General features: G+C 48.5%; 2 protein-coding genes across 2 annotated transcripts; both read right to left on the bottom strand.

Annotated features, from left to right (window-relative positions):
- Positions 1-339: 339 nt before the first annotated feature.
- On the bottom strand, positions 340-7,937 carry podxl2 (podocalyxin-like 2). The gene is made up of 12 exons (XM_037448393.2): positions 7,646-7,937; positions 5,946-6,283; positions 5,551-5,863; positions 5,139-5,215; positions 3,858-4,011; positions 3,460-3,779; positions 3,300-3,374; positions 2,840-2,996; positions 2,691-2,752; positions 2,413-2,592; positions 1,955-2,116; positions 340-1,866 (listed from the first exon to the last, which is right to left on the bottom strand). Exons 1-12 carry the CDS (start codon positions 7,680-7,682, stop codon positions 1,807-1,809), a joined length of 1,935 nt encoding a protein of 644 aa, XP_037304290.2. The 5' UTR covers positions 7,683-7,937; the 3' UTR covers positions 340-1,806.
- Positions 7,938-8,319: 382 nt separating this feature from the next.
- mcm2 (minichromosome maintenance complex component 2) lies at positions 8,320-14,675 on the bottom strand. Its single transcript, XM_037448390.2, has 20 exons — positions 14,564-14,675; positions 13,468-13,661; positions 13,223-13,395; positions 12,845-12,975; positions 12,614-12,752; positions 12,421-12,518; positions 12,217-12,338; positions 11,699-11,906; positions 11,466-11,600; positions 11,195-11,386; positions 10,870-10,963; positions 10,715-10,793; positions 10,392-10,563; positions 10,182-10,308; positions 9,989-10,101; positions 9,643-9,807; positions 9,293-9,367; positions 9,039-9,221; positions 8,812-8,967; positions 8,320-8,711 (listed from the first exon to the last, which is right to left on the bottom strand). Exons 1-20 carry the CDS (start codon positions 14,567-14,569, stop codon positions 8,601-8,603), a joined length of 2,673 nt encoding a protein of 890 aa, XP_037304287.1. The 5' UTR covers positions 14,570-14,675; the 3' UTR covers positions 8,320-8,600.
- Positions 14,676-14,970: the final 295 nt, after the last annotated feature.

Genomic DNA, 14,970 nt, shown 5'->3' on the forward strand with positions numbered 1-14,970 from the left:
TATCTCACCTCCACAACACACCAGAGGTCTAAGAACCTAACAGAACCAGATGTTTTTTTCACTTATGTCAAAGCATGGTTTCATAAATACAACATGAAGTAATCAAGAAAGATAGAAAAGCACCGTTGACACATTATTACTATTAGTATCATTTGATCTTCTATTCAGATAAAGGTACAAAAACAAAGAGAAAAAGTAATGATCAAGTATCGATTCGACCCTTTGCCATTGAATTCCATTTTTTGCCTTTTCATGGAATTTAGTGACTCAAAAAGAGTCCAAATTTATTAAGTCATTATTTGACATTTAGCTGTTGGCGCAGCAAGAAATGACAAAATCTCATTTTCTTCAAACTTTATTTGTCCCGTATAACTTGGTACACAGAGAACCCAAAGAGTGAAATGAAGGAATACAAACATGTGTAACATTAAAGACAAAAGTAGGTTCTTTCTTTTTGTTGGTGCTACAAACGAATACTTATTGATTATCACGAGCAATGCTCCTATTTATGTGTATATGAATATATTTTATAGGAGATATACATATATACTCTTGATATATGTGTCATTCTCTGCAGTCGAAAGCTTCATGCTTTCAGGAGCAGGAGGTCAGAGGTCACGCTTCAGTCCCTATAGTGAGCCCACACACATCGTGACAGAAACACAGGGCCACGTCTCCACCGATTGCAGATGTGCAGCAACATCTGGTCCTCGGCAGAGAGACCATCAGTCTGCAGGTCTCCTTGAGGGTAAATAGAGGTGTAACTGAGGATCAGAAACACTTGAAAGGATCTCTGTCCAGCTGATTTGATCGTATGTGTTGCCTGGCAACTCAGTAATGACTTCATTCCTTAGTTACTGAGCGCTGACCTCATCAAGTCTACAAGACCGTAGTGACTCCATTAAAGCAGATAAAACACCACGGACTAACTCACTTTACATTAAACATGGACATGGACTTTGACTTGGACTCTGGGGGTTCTGGGGACTGAACAGTGACCCGTGACTCGATGCTCCGGACCTCTACATGTTGACGTCACATGACCCGCCTACAGACTCAATGACAGAACTGAAGAATCAATAAAGAGCCAAAGCTCTGATTGTGATTGAGAGGAGTCGGACGCCGTGAAATACTGCGCTACATTCAACAAGTATATGAGGGACCATGGAGGACACTTACACACACACACACACACATCCTCTGTAAACCTACACACACATATACATAAAACATTATACATCATCTGAAACACACCTACACACTGCTGGGTCATATACACATACATATACTTACATATGTAAGTGTTTCAGATGTTCAAACCCTTTATATATGCGTGTGTATAGCTTTATAGAGTATCGTTGTATGTGTAGGTGTCTCATTAGTTCATAAAAGTACAGCACTGAGGAGCGTGTTATTGCATCATATGTAAATATCATTGGACGGTAGCTGGTGGCGACAGAGGAATACTTCATCTTTTATCTATTTTAATTCAGGACATTAGAAGCTCATCAAATATGAACTTGTAGAGAAACTAAATCTTTCATATGTGATTAGGAGAGTACTTCAAAGTAACCTCTGATTGACATGAAGCAGAAGCTCGACATTCAGGTGGACCAAGGTGCTTCGTCAGGTGACCTCCACGTCCGACATCACCTGTGCATCTCTCTTCAACTCGGATTCAAGGTGAATCCGTCAGTGACTCCTCCCACTCAGTCCCAGATCCATCCTCCTCTCTCTTCTTCCATCTAGGCTCCACTTCTCACCCGTCCGTCAAAGACCTTCACATCTCCTCTTCCTCTTCCTCAATCAGAGATGAGTGTCCTGCTCCTCCTCTTCCTCCTCTGAAGCTGCTTGATTCACAAACACCTGAAGAAGAAAAAAAGGACTCAAACAAACCATCGTTGACTTCGGAGCACATTGAAGCATTCAAAGAATTAAAGACTCATCCAATCACCTTCCAGCGGCTGCTCTCAGACCCGCCCCCTTCTCCTCCCGCTGCGAGCCCATTGGTGGTTGGCTTTTTCTCGCGCATCTCGGGCTGGTTGTCGTTGGTTACGTCCAGCGTGGGGTTGTCGTGGCAACTGTTTTCCACGAAGTGAAGTTCCTCAGTACGGAACTGTTTTGGTGAAAAAAAGATTCAATTTCAAACTTTAAAAAGTTGTTTTGTGCTTCATTGAAAGTCTTTGAGTTTCAACTGCTTTTCAAGTCCCGGCCCTTTTACATCTGATCAATAAACCTCATGATAATTATCAATATTTATCCACGTCTCGATCAAATCTACTTACTACATTCAGACCAGAAGGCAAACAGATCAATCAGAAGGAATCATATTCCTTCTGATTGATACTGGAGTAGAAGTACTAGTAGAAGTACTGCTAGTAGTACCAGTAGAAGGACTATGAGAGGCCCCACCGTGGTCTTGGTCCCTGGCAGATGTCTCTGCCAGCAGATGTAGAGGAATCCAGACGTGATGATGATCATGCACACGGAGCCGATGATCACAAGAACCACAAACAGCTTCCCATAGTCACTGCGAGTCGGACTGGGACCAGTTCGACAGGTACTGGGAGGACTGAAGGTCTGAATGCCCACCTGAGGACGGACAGTGAGACAGACAGAGGGACGCAGGACCCTCTGTGTTCACTAAGGACCAGCTGACCTCTCTGCTGTCATGTGATCTAAGTAAATACCTGACTCAGCATCCTCCGGATCTCTCCCAGCATGCTTAGCACCTCCTTGGTGGCCATGACTCCTGTAACACACCACAAAGGGGTCAAAGGTCACCCTGTTCTATGTGTGTGCACACTGCGTGTGTGTGTGTGTGTGTCTGTGTGTGTACCGTGCTCAGACACCACGTTCATCAGCAGCTGTTGCCGTTGGTGTGTTGGCTTGCTGAGGTAAACTTCCCATGATCCTTCAGGGCTGTTCATCCTCTGAGCAAACACTCCCTCAATGACCTTCAACAGCCGGACGCCACGGTCCAGACGGAACTCTTCCTGTAGCACGCACACACAACGTAGAGATCAGCTGCATTTAGAGAAGAGGAGAGGAGAGAGGACCCAGCGTTGCCGTAGGAACCATGAGCGCTGAGGGTTTACGTTGTTGCCATGGAAACAGACACCATGGCGAACGGGCTCCCTCCCTCACTGTTGTTCTTCAGTTGATCTTTTCAATAATGACGAGATGCTCAGTGAGGGAAGTATTTAGATCCTTTACTGCAGTAAAAGTACAACTAAGAGCTCATACTTCAGTAACGTACATGTATAAGTAGTACTGTAGTAGAACTGAGTAGTACGTACACAGCTGAGGTTCTCCGTGGTGTTCAGGAGGACGTATCCTCGCTCTGACAGTTTGCTCCAGTCCACACACGTCACCTGATGATCACAAATCCTTAATATGAAGATTCATTCATGAATGTTGGACCACATGCGTTGTCATGGAGACCTCCTCCTCGAATACCTGCCGCGCCTCCTTAAGCTCATCAAAGCCAGTGACCTCTGTGGCCCTGCTGCCCCTGACCTCTGATCTCGGGGACGACGTGGTCCTCTCCAGCCAATCACGGGAGGGGTGGGTGAAGCTGAAGGTGGGGGAGGGGCCGGTGGTGAGCGGGGAAACCTCCCGCTCTCCCTCCTCTTCCTTCACACTGGGCTGCAGCGGCCTCCTGCTGGGAGCCACACCCCCCTCCGCCTCTGTGGGCTTCTGGGTAATTGTGTCCCTGTGTGGCAAGCCGGCCTCTCGGTCCTCCTCCTCGTCCCTCTCTGTCTCTTCGTCCTCGACATCTGCAGAGCCAAAACAAACGTCAAACAGGAAGCCGTCTTCATCCTCCTCCTCCTCCTCCACTCTGAAAAGTGAGGCACCTTGAGTGTAGCTCCCCAGGAGCCCGAAGTCTGTCCCCGTGTCCGTCTCGGGGGGGGGCGTTCCTCCAGCATTAGTGGTAGAAGTAGTACTAGCTGCAGGGGCCGAGGGGTGGAGGTCTCCGTCCCCACTGGAGACCCACAGCTCTCTCTCCGCCTGTAGGTCCACATCAGACAGTTAGATAATGGGAATAAGAATAATTACAATGAGTTAAATAATTAGAGTAGAATAAATATTAAGACTAAGGAATACAAATTAGAATCATGACAATAATACACCATTAGAATTACAATAGTTAGAATAATATCATAGGGACATGTGGTGAAAGTCAAGTTCAATATCTAAAACTTCACGTGTTTACATTAAAGAATTATTGTTAATTGTGTGTTGTTGTTGAAATGTCTCCCAGTAAGCCCAGTGAAGGACATACAGTGACCCAGTAATTCTTTTGTTACAGTGGTTGTATATATATATCAGGGCCGGGACTCGATTAAAATATTAATCTAATTCATTAGAGGCTTTGTAATTAATTAATCTAAATTAATCGCATTTTAATTGCATAAATATTTGACCTGAGAACAGTGAGAAGTAATTTTTTTCACATGGATTTTTATTTTTGTTCAACCAATTCCAGCAGACAAGTGTAGAAATAGCATATTTAGAAATATAGTACTTTCAGTAATTCAGGTAGCCTAAAGGTAAGTAGACCTTCTGTAAACTATGTTTTTTTAAGTAGAGCAATACTTTCAAGTACATTCAGAACATTGGTTATTTTTTCAGACGTGGACTTAGTTACCCTGGTCCTTAAACCAGTCATCTGGTGCAGTGTGAGTTGGGTGTGGGTCCTTGTACGTCCACGCTAGCTGCTAATTGTGTTGCGTTGAGGTGATACTTGAGGCTCGATGTGAATTCCTTGTTGCACAGCTTGCACACAACCACGCTCTTATCGACGCTTCCATCCGTGTGTTTATTATAAGAAGATTTACCATTCACGGGGCCACCCGACACGGTCTCGGCAGCTTCTTCGTTCATGTTCACTGTGGTTTGTTGTTGTCTGAAGTCATGGACGCTAGTTGGTGCTCCAGTATAATCGGTCCCCCCGAAACTCATCCAGTGAGAAACGTTCCGTGGTGCAAAAAATAAGTGTAAAAATGCGTAAAAAATGTTTAATGTGTTATTTTTTGTGTAATTAATTCATCTTAATTCACATTGTAATTAATTAATCGTAATTAACGCGCTAAAGTCCCGGCCCTAATTTATATATTTAAAGAAGAAGTTTATACCTTCAGCTGCAGCCCAGTATCACGCCCCTCAGCTGGGAGGGGGGGGCTGGTGTGGTTGGAGCTGGAGGTTCTGTATCCTGTGAGACATAGAGAGACACCTCAGAAATGGGTGTGAGTTTCTGTTAGATGATGTCATAAATTCTCCCAGAAAATGTCCCTGACGGCCCTGATGCTCACTTGACTTTGTTGGTACCGACGGAGATGAAAAAAGAGTTTTACTCGACATTAAAGTTTAAAAGGAACCTAAACCTTGAGATATAAGTTGTAAGATATAAGTTGGCTTTAACCAAGTTCTTAACCAAGTTTCCTTATGGTTGAAATGCTCTTATTGTAAGTCGCTTTGGATGAAAGCATCAGATAAATGACATGTCATGGAATGTGATGTCATCAGGATTAGATCATTTCTACTAACCAATTAAAGCCTCCAGATCTGGGCTTGAGTGAGTGTCGTCTTCTCCTCTCCTTTCTTTTTCTTCTCTATCCTCTCTCCTCTCCATGTCCTCCCCCACCTCCATCTCCCACTCCTCTCCTCCTCTTCTCTCTCTGTCCTCTCCTTCCTCCTCTCCTCTGTCTCTGTCCTCCATGTCTGTTCCATAGAAGCCTGAGGCCTCCAGGGAGGTGTCTCCAGCTCCCGGTCCGGTGAGGAGTTCCTTCTCTGGGTCTGAGGAGTCAGGAGGTCCCCTGTAGCCTGGTTCTTTCCGAGGAACCACCAGATGGACCATACGCTGGAAACAATAACACATTTCTTCTTGAACATCTGTGAAACATTACATCCTGTAAGGTCATCACACATGACCTTGAACTCACCTCCATTTCGTCCTCCACCCCGAGGTTTTCCTCCACAGCGGGTCTGGTCCTGGCTACTTCCTGTGGAGGCGGCACTGGCTGCAGCTGGGAGGAGTCAGTGGAGTCCATCTCCTGAGAACGGGGCGTTTCATGGTTCTCCGGTCGGCCCGTATAGTGGCCCAGGTGAGGCTGGGTTTGGACTAACTCCTGGACCGAGTGGCGTTTGGTCCTGACTACTTCCTGGATGAAGCGAGACAGGGTGGGACCTTCTTCCTGGAGGAGGTAGACCAGCGGGGGGCCGAGGGGTTTGACCTGCCGGGGTAAACCCAGTGAGAAGGCATCGCCGCTGGAGAGAAGAGCTACAGGAAGTGAGATGAGAGGTTTTATGAATCAACACATCTACTAATGAGAGATAAATAAAGGACTATGTTCAACATTAAATAGACTCAGCTGTGAATTAGAATACGAGCTCGCAAAGTATTTAAAGCTAACAGCTAGTTCACTTATTGTGATAAAATAAATTTGACAGGTCTTTGTAGAGTGTTTTTTATTTCATGTCAGATTGAACGTTCATTTATTGATTCCATCACATGTCATTTAGCTGACGCTTTGATCCAAAGTGACTTACATTGCATTATAACACATGGCTTACATTTTGACTGGGGAGCAACTAGGGGTCAGGGGTCTTGCTCAGGGACGCCGGGATTCAAACCACCAACCTGATGGCTCCCAGCGTTCCACACTACTCCATGACCACCATCACCAACGTTCACAGATCCCTCATCCTTCCTGTTTCCCAGGATGCACTCTGTTTCTGACTAAAGATGGCTGTCTCACCTCATGAAATGAAGATGTTGGAGAAGAGTGCAACGTCATAGTGATCCGTCCTCTGGGGACAGATGTCCCAACAAACTGTTTTGACGATTAGTTCTATGGACATGTGAAACATTTCTGAACTTGTGAAGCTAGTACAGAGGATTCATCCTCTGGGGACCATGAAGAAATAATCAGAACTGAGTCTATAGTCTCAAACCTTTCAACGATTTAGAGAGAAAACGGCTACTAAGTTGTTTTACATCCAGTTTAAATTGCTTTCTTTTGTATTTATGTTTCTGCATATTTGATGTTGGATGTTTGATTAAATCTGGTATTTGTTAATAAATAATTAGTGTTGTTGACTATAGGCGCGAAAGCAAAGATCATGTGAAGACATATAGTTGCATATAATAATCTTCTTCTGTTTCAACAAGAATATTCCTCTTGTTGTCTTTCTGGCTTCTACCCTAAAGACCCCCCAGATCAGCTTATAGTGGCTGGGCCCCTCCCCCAAATTCCCCAAATCCCCCACTGAGTTCACCTCCTCTTCCTCACCCTGTCATCTCTTCATAGGATTAAAAAAAAAAGGTTTTAACTGTTCATCAATGAGGCTGATTATATATACGTATTTATATATATACTGTGTATATATATGTATAAACATATTACATAGTTATATATATAGATATAGATATATATATATATATAACTTATTGTTGAAGATTATCATCTATGTGTGTGTGAGTGTGTGTGTGTGTGTGTGAGAGACACTGCAGTGTGTGTCTGCTGTTTTAAGAGCGCAGCCTTCATTCAGTATTTTTTGATCAAATTACTATTATGATTGTAATTATTATTACGTGGTCATGTTATTTTCTCCTCTTCCTGATGAAATGAGACAGACTCACCGGTCAGTGTGATGAAGAAGCAGCGCGCGGCCGGCATGTCTGCTGCAGTGCCTCCTCCTCCTCCTCTTCCTCCTCCTCTTCCTCCTCCTCGGCTCTCAGTGGTTGGATCTCTCCGGATGCCGGAGGAGACCGATGGAAGACAGAGCTCAGGCCGCAGTGGCTGTCCTGTCTGCGGCGTGGGGACTCACTGCGGGGTCCGGACACTGAGGGACAGACAGACGGATGGGACCCGCTGCAGCGCGTCGCTGGAGTCCTCCCGCAGGCAGCGTGCAGCCCCGCTTCTCTCCGCCAGGGGTCGCGGTTCTGCTGCGGCGGAGAGACGCGTTCAAGTGCAAACAGTATAAACGACACGAGGACTTGAGGACAAATGCGTTGTGCTCGACTCGAACAAGTTTAATTAAAGCATTTATTCTTTTGCAAAAATATCTCAACTGTGCGGTCAGGTACGAGAGTAATTTTATTAATAAGTACCCTGTGCTGCAGGTACTTATTTCAGTGTCAAGACTATACAATTGCAATAGTTAATGTCATTTAATAGAACATAAATGTCAAGTAAAAGTTTAATATGTTGGAAATAGAAGTTTAACTTGAGTCAACTTCTAAGAATCTGCATGATGTTAATATCAAACTCACAATGATCAGTTTAAACCTCATAAACACCAGCGATCAATACACACGTTTAACCAGCACAAGTTTAATATGTTTAAATGAGCAACAGAAACAATGAATCCACAAACATCAACATGTACATTACTTACAATAGGAAGCAGATATGAAAACACAACGTCTTTTATTTTCTTATTTACGACCTTTCATGGAGCTTATTTTACTAAATATTGGCTCGTCACATGACTAGTGTCCATCAGATCACTCCGTCTGCTTCCTCCCGTCATTATTCTGGAGCTACTAGTAGCCCCGCCTCCTCCCGAGGTCCAGCATGATGATTGGACGCCACCTAGAACTGCTGCAGGATCAGTTTCTTCTTCCCGTCGTGGCTGAACTTATTGGAGCGGAAGACGTCGCTGTCGTAGAACGACGTCAGGTTGTGGATGTTGATCTGTCGGGCCTGGGGGGGGGGGGGGGGGGGGCACATGTGTATTTAGAAACTAGACACTTAATATACATTACATTTCATTTAGCGGATATACACACACACACACACACACCTTGTCCTGCAGGTCCTTCTCCACCACCTCGATGGTGTCGTTCTGGACTCCGTACCGGTTCCTCTGATAAGAAACCTGCTCGGCCACCAGCTGTTTGAGAATGAAGAGCAGCAGCTCGTTGTTGTCCCGCCGGAAGGCCAGGTACCGGGAGAAGGTCTGTAGGGAAACACGGGGGTCAGTGAACGCCTCGTCTCACAGGGACCGCCTCGGTGACGGGGACCACCCACCTTCCTCATGCTCCTCATCACGCTGAACTTCTGCGTGTCGATGAAGCTCTCCAGCATCACCCGGATGGCCATGTTGACGTCGTCCTCCAGCACGTAGTCCCTCAGGTGCATCTTGGCGTGCGCCTCGGCCATGCGGATCATGGACTCGATGTGACGCACCGTAATGGGGATGCTGCCCGTAGCCTGCCGGGAACCAGAGGACGCGTTAATGCAGCTGCCCACACCTGGGCCCCCAGATGTGTCACGCGACTCACCATGGACTCTTTACGCAGGTCGCTGTAGATGCGAGCCACTTTGTCCTGATCCATCTGGTTCAGTTTGGGATGAATCTGCAGACGTTTATAAGTAAGTTATGATGAAAACCTCACGAGAGCACAGAGCCTGATGCTGCGTTCACACCAAAAGTGAAGAGGTCCATCCAAAGCGAAAAAGTCAAAGGAGAGAAGCAAATAAATGGCCTTTTCACCAGAAGAAATATTTCACCCAACGGAGTCTCACGAAAGCCAATCAGAGTTGAGACTGACGCCTGTAAGTTAGTTGGTGGACGACGTTTGTGGTGTGAACGCTGCATGATGGTTAGTCGACCTGGTGCTAGTTCTCCTACCCGCTCTTTGGCGTAGATGATGTACTTCCTCAGCAGCTCCTGTGGAATCGGCGGCACATCAGACGTGTTGTGCAGAAGGACGTCCTCCAATGCCACGCCCCCTTCCTTGTTGCTAGGGTGATGCTTGATGTGTGAGCCAACCACAAAGCGCGCCAACATCTCGTCCTGCAAAACCAACCAATCAGCAAAGAGGAACCGCTTTAACTTAGCCTTTTCAGTTCAGTGTGTGTGTGTGTGTGTGTGTGTGTGTGTGTGTGTGTGTGTGTGTGTGTGTGTGTGTGTGTGTGTGTGTGTGTGTGTGTGTGTGTGTGTGTGTGTGTGTGTGTGTGTGTGTGTGTGTGTGTACCTGCACAGGGTCCACGGTGTCTCTGACCACACACAGGACATCAAACCGGGACACGATGGGCTCCGTCAGGTCCACATTGTCAGAGAAGGTCAAGGAGGGGTCGTACCGGCCGCCTGCCGAGAAACAACGAGGACGACGTGAGGTCAAAGGTCACATGAGCCACACAAACACTCCCCTAGAAGTCACAGCGTACCGATGGGGTTGGAGGCGGCGATGACGGTGCACCGTGCCTGCAGCGAGGTGACGATGCCGGCCTTGGAGATGGAGATGCTCTGCTGCTCCATGGCCTCGTGGATGCTGGTCCGGTCCGCGTCGTTCATCTAGAGGAGGAGGCGACGTTGGGGTCACAAAGGGTCAGCGGTTTGTTCTCGGAGCGGCGTTTCCGAGGGAAGCTTCCTCTCACCTTGTCGAACTCGTCGATGAGGCAGACGCCGCGGTCGGCCAGCACCAGCGCCCCGGCCTCCAGCGTCCACTCGCGGCTGACCGGGTGCCTCTGGACGTACGCCGTGAGGCCCACGGCCGACGCCCCCTGTCCCGTGGTGAAGACGGCTCTGCTCGCCACCTTCTCCACGTACCTGCAGACACCAGTTCCATCAGAAACACTTACACCAGTAAATGAGGAAGAGTGTGAAATCCAAAGCGCTGCTTTCGGAGAGGAGTCTGGAGACCCTGAACATCTGCTGCAGGTCCACAGAGCTCCTCCCACGTCTCGGGCAGGACACCTACTTGAGGAACTGCGACTTGGCGGTCCCCGGGTCTCCACACAGCAGGACGTTGATGTCTCCTCTCACCTTGTGCTTTCCTCCTGAAGGAGAGACAGGTCAGTGAGCGACAGGAGGAGTCCGATAGAACCAGCCCGTTTCCACGGCGACGGTACCCACCTGGGTTCTTGGGTTCTCCTCCGAACAGGGCCAAGGCCAGAGCTCTCTTGATGTCCTCGTGGCCGTAGATGGACGGAGCCATGCTGGCGAAGATCTGCAGAGGAGACAGTTCAGTCTTTGCATGCGTGTTGGACATCGGCGCAAACAGGAAGTGACAAGCCAGTGTGTGTGTGTGTGTGTGTGTGTTGCTACTACTACACCAAGTATTTTTAAATATTATTGTTTATTCTCTTACTTCATGCAATCTACATCATTATATATATTTGGTCTTCTGTCAGGCTCAATAGAACAGAGGGTTCCGATGTCACAAACACGGGATCCTCACCCGCTCCCCGATGCGCTCGTCCTTGGAGAGCGCCACGATGGCCTTCACGTCCTCGTCTGTCAGCTCTGCCACGGCCACGCCCTGATCCCTGCGGGTCACGTGATTGGCCAAGATGACGGTGGCGAACACGGGGAAGCCGTTGGCCATGTTCAGGGACCCGTCGTAGTTGTTGTGGTAGATCCCCGTCAACTCCTGGGGGAGGGACAAACACCATCAACTCCACCTGCAGGAGGTTCAGGCTCTCCGTGTGACATCACACCTCAAGACTCACGATCTCATCCCCTGGCTTGCATTGGTCCACCAGGTCGGCCAATAGGATGGCGTCTTTGGAGCGGGGGAGGCGGCCTGCAGCCACTTTGCCGGGGCTCTCCTGCACGGTGATCCTTTGGTAGTTCTGGTACACTGTCTGCACAAGAGAGGGAGGGGGGGGGGCAATGAGACCAATCGACTCGTCCTCCCGACTACACTCTCCTCCTCCTCCTCCTCCTCCTCCTCACCACTCACCTCCTCCATGTTGATCTCAAAGGGGCCCATGGACTGGCACTCGGGGCAGGAGCCCGGCTTCACCTCCTGGTTCTGGTTCTGGAAGAAGGGCCCCAGCACGAAGTTGCACTTGTTGCAGTTGTACTTGACCATGCCGAGTTGAGGGAGCACGCCGGTGCAGCTGCTGACCACGCCGCTGGTCCGGATCAGCTGGTTCAGGTGCAGCTGCCTTCAGGGGGAAAGACGACGAGAGTTACCCACAATCCTCCTCTTCATCATCATCATCATCATCAATCATTTGTTATCAACATACTGCTATCGACTGAGACGTCTCATTCAGCTTGTGTTTTATTCATGTAACACATTTACCCAGAAGGCTTTGCAGTGCGAAGAACGTGGATCTATGTTGTTTACCAAGTAATGCAGATGTAATTAAGCTCGTCATTGATGATGTGATCGCTGCACTCGTATCACAGGAAGGAGGTTTCCATGTATTATTACAGAGAGTACACAGAGAGTACACAGAAAGTACACGGTACCTGAGCGAGCGGATCTCCTCCACCAGCGGCAGGTTGCAGATGCGGACGTGGATGTCGTGGGCGATGCGGTCGTATTTGGGGTACATGGCCAGCACCACCTCTTTGGCCGCTTCATCAAACACCTAGAAGACACAGTCATTGAGTAACAGAGCCGTCTCCATGGATACCGTGTTGTTTCATAGCAACCCAAAAGCCAGAACTCACCTTCAGCATCTCCGTGGGGGCTTCTGGCAGGAAGTAGGCCAGCACGTGTTCTCTGGCTGCCAAGTCCTCGTAGTTCACCACCAGGCTCTCCTTGTTCTCTGGAACACAGGACCAGGTGATCACCCACAGGACCACATGATTACTGTACCACCTGAACCCACAGCTCCATCTCTTCCACCAGAGTCCCACACACCTTTACACATGTCGCTGATCTTCTCCTTGAAGACGTTGTGTCCGTTCTCGTCCACGTGCGTCCGGAGGAAGTTCTTGAAGCGGTTGTAGATCTCCAGCCGGGGAGCCGCCATGGAGACCCACTCCCTCACTGTGTGACCCTGCAGATAGGAGTAGGAAGAGGGGGGAGGAGAGCGTTGAGCACGCCATGAAGGAAACCACAGTACTTCTGTGGAAGTAGAAGTATCAGTACCTTCATGTCCTCCAGGTTCTCGATGCTCTCTATCATCTCCTCGTCCTCTCCCTCTGTGGCTCCCTCAGCTGCCCGCTCGGCCAGACGCCGCCGCCGGGCAGCAGGCCGCTCGTCATCTTCATCTTCGCTGTCTAGACGACAAAAGGAGGGAGTGTGATTCACTAAAGAGCTCATTAAGAAAAACACATCTGGATCCTGGGTGTCCAGCTGTGCTACAGGTTCACCAAAATATATACATCATACGCTACAATACCCTCTTCGTCCATCTAACTCCCTCCCATGATGCTTTGGGGAATACAAACCAGACGAATAATGATGAAATGATGTGATTGTTATGATAATCATGATGAGAGGGAGGGACAGGAAGCAGCTCCTCACCGTATAGCAGCCCCCTCCTCAGCCTCCCGCTCACTCCCTGCTCCCTGTCCCTCCTCCTCATGGCCTCCTCGGCGGCAGCTCGGGCTCCAGGCGACATCTCCGACAGCTCCTCGTCGTCCAGGTCCAGACCCTCGGCCTCGTACTGGTCCAGAGCCGGGATGGCTCGGTAGTCCCTGAGACAGGAGAGACACACTCAGAACCGCTCTGACACACAAAGCATCAGAGCTGCCCGGCGCCGCCCTCACCTCTCCATCCCGTCCCCGATCAGCTCCTCCCCGTCCCCGTCCTCTTCCTCCTCCTCAGGGAGGAGTGCGTCCCCCAGAAGCCCCTCTGACTCGTCCTCGAAGGGAGGCAAGTCTCGTCCAGGGCTGGATGTCATGTCTCCTCTGCGGGACGCTCGGGTCGGGCTGGTGGCCACTTGGAAGGACTCGGAGGAATCCTGAGAGCGCAGAGATGTCAGTGCTAGTACACGGGCCGAGACTGCACGAGGTACTAGTACACGGGCCGAGACTGCACGAGGTACTAGTACACGGGCCGAGACTGCACGAGGTACTAGTACACGGGCCGAGACTGCACGAGGTACTAGTACACGGGCCGAGACTGCACGAGGTACTAGTACACAGGCCGACACTGCACGAGGTACTAGTACACGGGCCGAGACTGCACGAGGTACTAGTACACGGGCCGAGACTGCACGAGGTACTAGTACACGGGCCGAGACTGCACGAGGTACTAGTACACTAGTACACAGTACCAGTGGTCCTGCCGTCCACCTGGCTTACTACTCGCCATATTTGGATCATCCTGGTCATAGGAATTGAATGTATTGTCCATGCTGTACACGTGACATCCATCCTGACAGGAATCCTCCGTGTCTCACTAAGGTTTCTCCCCTTTTGAGCCCATTTTATTGTTTCTGTGCCGATGGGAGGCTTCCGGGACAGAATGTATACAGACTGTAAAACCCTCTGAGGCTCATTTATAATTTTGGGCTTTACAAAATAAATAAATTGCATGCATAACTTACATGAACCAAAATAACGATTCACAGACATTTCTAAGGTTTAAAGAGTGAAACACGAAGCTCAGCCAAATGGTGACTCTGCTTTCGACTTTAGAAAGAATACTTAATGATATCGGAGATTAAAAAGGGACCAATGAATCGGAGTTTATATTTTAATTACATAGTAATTTAGTGATAAAAACTGTCTTCGTTGTAATGAGAACAAAAGACAACGTCACACGAACCAAACTGTGCCTTACGTTAGTTTCAAATCATGTTAAGATTTAAATCTATCGCTTATCGCTCTCGTTAGTGGGTTTTTAGAGGTTTAAACTCACCGCCATTGTTGCTCTTCGGTCTTTTTCTGCCTCGAAGTGAACAAACTTTTTTTTCCTGTCGTAGGATCTTTTCGCGCGGAACAACCACGTGACCCTCAAAGCCCGCGAAAAGCGATGAATATTTAAATCCACTCCGACGTTACGTTTCTTTATTGGTCGGTCGGATTTAAAGAGGCGGGGCTTAAAGCACCGAGTGCTTGAATTTGTTGTGAACCGTGTTTGTTCGGTGCGAAGCCGCCAGCTGGGCGGGGAAAAGGGGCGCGCCGCACAGCAAAACCAACGCACCCGTCTCTGAGCTTCGTAGCACGGGTGGAGTTTATGACGTAACATTTTTTCCCGGGAAAATTCGACCCGATTATGAATTCGTTAGGGTCGTATCTTAGAAACAAATGTACTGATCGAAATTT

The sequence above is a fragment of the Pungitius pungitius genome, chromosome 8, assembly GCF_949316345.1.
Source record: "Pungitius pungitius chromosome 8, fPunPun2.1, whole genome shotgun sequence".
In the NCBI taxonomy this organism is placed as follows: domain Eukaryota; kingdom Metazoa; phylum Chordata; class Actinopteri; order Perciformes; family Gasterosteidae; genus Pungitius; species Pungitius pungitius.

What these genes read in the sequence shown, in the direction of transcription:
- mcm2 (XM_037448390.2), bottom strand. An exon ending in GAGGAGGGGGCTGCTATACG is followed by an intron (nt 12,976 to 13,222) that starts GTGAGGAGCTGC and finishes TTTGTCGTCTAG; the next exon opens with ACAGCGAAGATGAAGATGAC. An exon ending in ACGAGCGCATCGGGGAGCGG is followed by an intron (nt 10,964 to 11,194) that starts GTGAGGATCCCG and finishes TCTCCTCTGCAG; the next exon opens with ATCTTCGCCAGCATGGCTCC.
- podxl2 (XM_037448393.2), bottom strand. Translation starts at nt 7,682, where the DNA reads ATGCCGGCCGCGCGCTGCTTCTTCATCACACTGACCG. An exon ending in ATACTGGGCTGCAGCTGAAG is followed by an intron (nt 4,012 to 5,138) that starts GTATAAACTTCT and finishes GTGGACCTACAG; the next exon opens with GCGGAGAGAGAGCTGTGGGT. An exon ending in TGCCAGGGACCAAGACCACG is followed by an intron (nt 2,117 to 2,412) that starts GTGGGGCCTCTC and finishes TCACCAAAACAG; the next exon opens with TTCCGTACTGAGGAACTTCA.